This window comes from Hipposideros armiger, unplaced genomic scaffold (genome assembly GCF_001890085.2).
Source record: "Hipposideros armiger isolate ML-2016 unplaced genomic scaffold, ASM189008v1 scaffold_475, whole genome shotgun sequence".
Lineage (NCBI taxonomy): Eukaryota > Metazoa > Chordata > Mammalia > Chiroptera > Hipposideridae > Hipposideros > Hipposideros armiger.
In genome coordinates, this window is record NW_017731825.1 from 1254638 (window position 1) to 1257672 (window position 3035).

General features: G+C 43.6%; 1 protein-coding gene across 1 annotated transcript in view; it reads right to left on the reverse strand.

Moving 5' to 3' along the window:
* CMTR1 (cap methyltransferase 1) overlaps window positions 1–3035 on the reverse strand; it is a 49886-nt gene that overhangs the window by 35601 nt on the left and 11250 nt on the right. Inside the window, exons 6-7 of the mRNA XM_019666566.1 lie at window positions 2925–3029; window positions 1303–1461 (exon numbers count right to left, since the gene is read on the reverse strand). Of these exons, the coding sequence (XP_019522111.1) occupies window positions 1303–1461; window positions 2925–3029 (264 nt within the window). The remainder of the gene's footprint in view (window positions 1–1302; window positions 1462–2924; window positions 3030–3035) is intronic.

The window sequence follows — 3035 nt, forward strand, 5'->3', positions numbered from 1 at the left end:
GAGCAGCACCTTGGCGCTCCTGGAGAGAGCTGGTGGCCTGAGTAAGCTAAGCCAGTATCTTCATTGTTGACATCCTTGTTGCCAAAGGGCTCTAAATAAGGCCACCTTAGCAGCTGCCAGGCAGGTGGGTTACCTGTCTCCTGGTCAAAAGCAGGATGATCCACAGTCTAGCTATTCACTGTGACTGGCTCTTTCCCGCTCCTTTATAGATAATGTGAATCTCTTAACTTGAAATCTATTTCAACCCACTGTTAATTTTACTCAGGTAGTTTCTCAAACAAACCCACTCAAATTTGGAAATTGACTGTATCTCAAAAGTTTGGTTAACCATTTCTGTATATTCCAATTAAAAATGGTATAAATTCTAAGCAAGGAGGAATTCAGAACAGAAAATGAAGGTGGTGGTGTCCAATTTGATCTCAAGGCTTGAGAAGTTACATATCAATAGTACTCAACCGTATACACATCTCATTAATGAGTTATCGTGCTTATCTAAGAATAAAATAAAAAACTTGTTTTCATTTTATGTATGTTGTTCTCTCAAAGATCTATTACTATTAGGATAGAAATGCTTATTATTTAGACCTTAAATACTTAATAAACTAAACTGCCAGGTATTTATTTTGGCCTAGGGGCATGATGAAAAAGTTATGGTGGCCCTAAGGGTCCAAGACCCAAGTAAGCTTGCAAACCTGTGCTCCATGTNGAGTCCCTTTTGGTATTCAGGCTTAAAACAAACTGGTACCCAAGTAGGTAAGCAGTCTAAACCCACAATAAAAAAGCCACATGGCATAAACACACACCTGTTTGATACCAGGATGTCATAAACCTGTGGGGGTGTAAGGACCTTAGGGGGCAACTGATCCAGTTAGGGGTCAACTGATCCAGTCACTCACACAATGGGAGAGTGGGTTCTCACCGAATCCTTTCAGCAGAGAGAACACCTTGTGAGGTACCTGATCTTAGGCACTAGTGGAAAGCTGTAGCTATTCAAGTTCCTTATGGAGACAAACTCTGCCTTCCAGCATCTTCTACCTACTGGTCTTAGATAGTCCTATATACAGCAAAAGGAAACAAATCCACATCCTATTATATCCACGCCCCCACCCCCACCGCAACCCCATTCTGCTGTTTTCAATTCTGGAAACCCCAGGACCTTCTGTTAAGAGGCTAGTTCAACCCCCACTAAGCATTCTGATCATATGGCCTCTGGAGACTTCTAGTTTGTTACTGTGACTACTTAAAGGCATGCATCCAAAAACACAAGTGGCTTTCCTGCCTCCTTCTCCCCACCCCAGTTACCTCCGGCTCATCTCGCCAGTCCACACTCAACTCCTGGTCAAAGCCTTGCAACGTCAGGCCCAAGCCTCTTCGACCTTTCTGATTAGAGGCCTCAACGATGTCCTTCCGACCCTGGCTGTATTTACCCAGTCCTTCACCTTCCCTGAAGCCCATCTTGGCCTGAAAGAGAGAAGTAATGGAACATTCATAGAAATAAACAAAATAATGGAGCAGTTATAAAAATAAACAGACATTTATTTAGCCCCTATCATGTGCCAGACATTGTGCTAAACCCTAAGAAATACAGACGAGTAAGGCCTAAGGTTTGCCCTCTGGCCTGATAAAGAAAGCAGCATGGATAAATAACTGTGGTGTAACTGGGGGCTCAGTGGCTGTCTATTCTGGAGGTGACGGTCTAGGGCAATCAGAGCTTGGATAAATGAGAAGGGACCTCACAGCTGTTAACGAAAAGTGCCAAGAGTACCTAATGAATCTCATTGGACATTTGAACAACTACCCTTCTGGCTAATGTATCTGATTAAGTGAGAAGTAGATTTACTGAAGGATTGATAAAGAGAACGTAATTTAAAATGGAACCACTTCAAGCAGCAACTTCTACCTTACCCTCAGCTGGTCAAACAGCCTTACCAGGCAGGGACAATGAGGGTCAATAGGAACCCAAATCAAGAGATTAACTGGAAAATAGCTTCATGTAAAACTGAAGTATGGAAGATATTATTATAAGATCCTGGACAGAATCATTTTTTTTTAAAATTCACAACTGTCTATAAGCTCACGCCAAACTCTACAGTCACTGGACCCAGTTACATACCCCAAAAATCAGAGACTCGAATCCCAAACCCCGGATCTTAAGAAGTGCAATCCTAAGAAGACCTGATTCCCCCTAGAGGGTCTGCATTCCCTATGGGACGGGCATTACCAGCTCAAGAGCCAGATGGAATTCCTAATAGTAGCCACAAGTCTGTCCCCAGGTCAAAGAGGCTGACTGAGTCACAAATCTCTCCATCTTCCACTTCCGCAAAATCTGTGGCCCCCAAACTAGAATCCTGATTATGACTTCAGAAGTGGCAGTTCTTATTCTTAAATGAATCCAACAAAAAATGGAAGAGTCAACTATAATATTTCTGAAGCTAGATGGAAGGCAAACTTGGATTCCTCTAACCTTTACACACACACTCAAGTTCGATAAGGAAAGTAAGCAGGTCTTCCTATTTATTCACCTTCCTTCTTGAGGCGTATCAATGGGGAATGGAGGCTGGGAAGGAGAACTGGGCCTTCTTTTGGAAGCAATACGGAAGACTGTACTGCTCCTTCAACACGTATCCACGGGTAAGGAAGTATGTTCACATGTGCTCGTGATAAGAATTCATTACTAGGAAGACCAAAGCGGGATGCAGCTCTGGACAGGAGAAGCAGGCCTGGGGAGCCACTTCCCATGGATGATTCAAATGGGATAGATGTTTCTATTGAGAAGGGGACCTCCCTCTCTCTACTAAATTTCAGTAGCTGAAGAGCAAAGGAAAAATTCATGCCCTCGCTTTTCTCCTTTTCATGTCAATCCAAGCTCTCTTCTCTCACTCTGCTGGTGGAGCTTCAGAAACCCAACCCAAGCGCTGACATACCATAAGCTTCTGGGAGACGCTGTTATACATGGAATAGCGAGAAGAAGTTCCCTCCACGAGGGAGTCTGCTTTGAAGGGATCATCGAAAGAGTCAGAGCTGCGCTGCTTCCC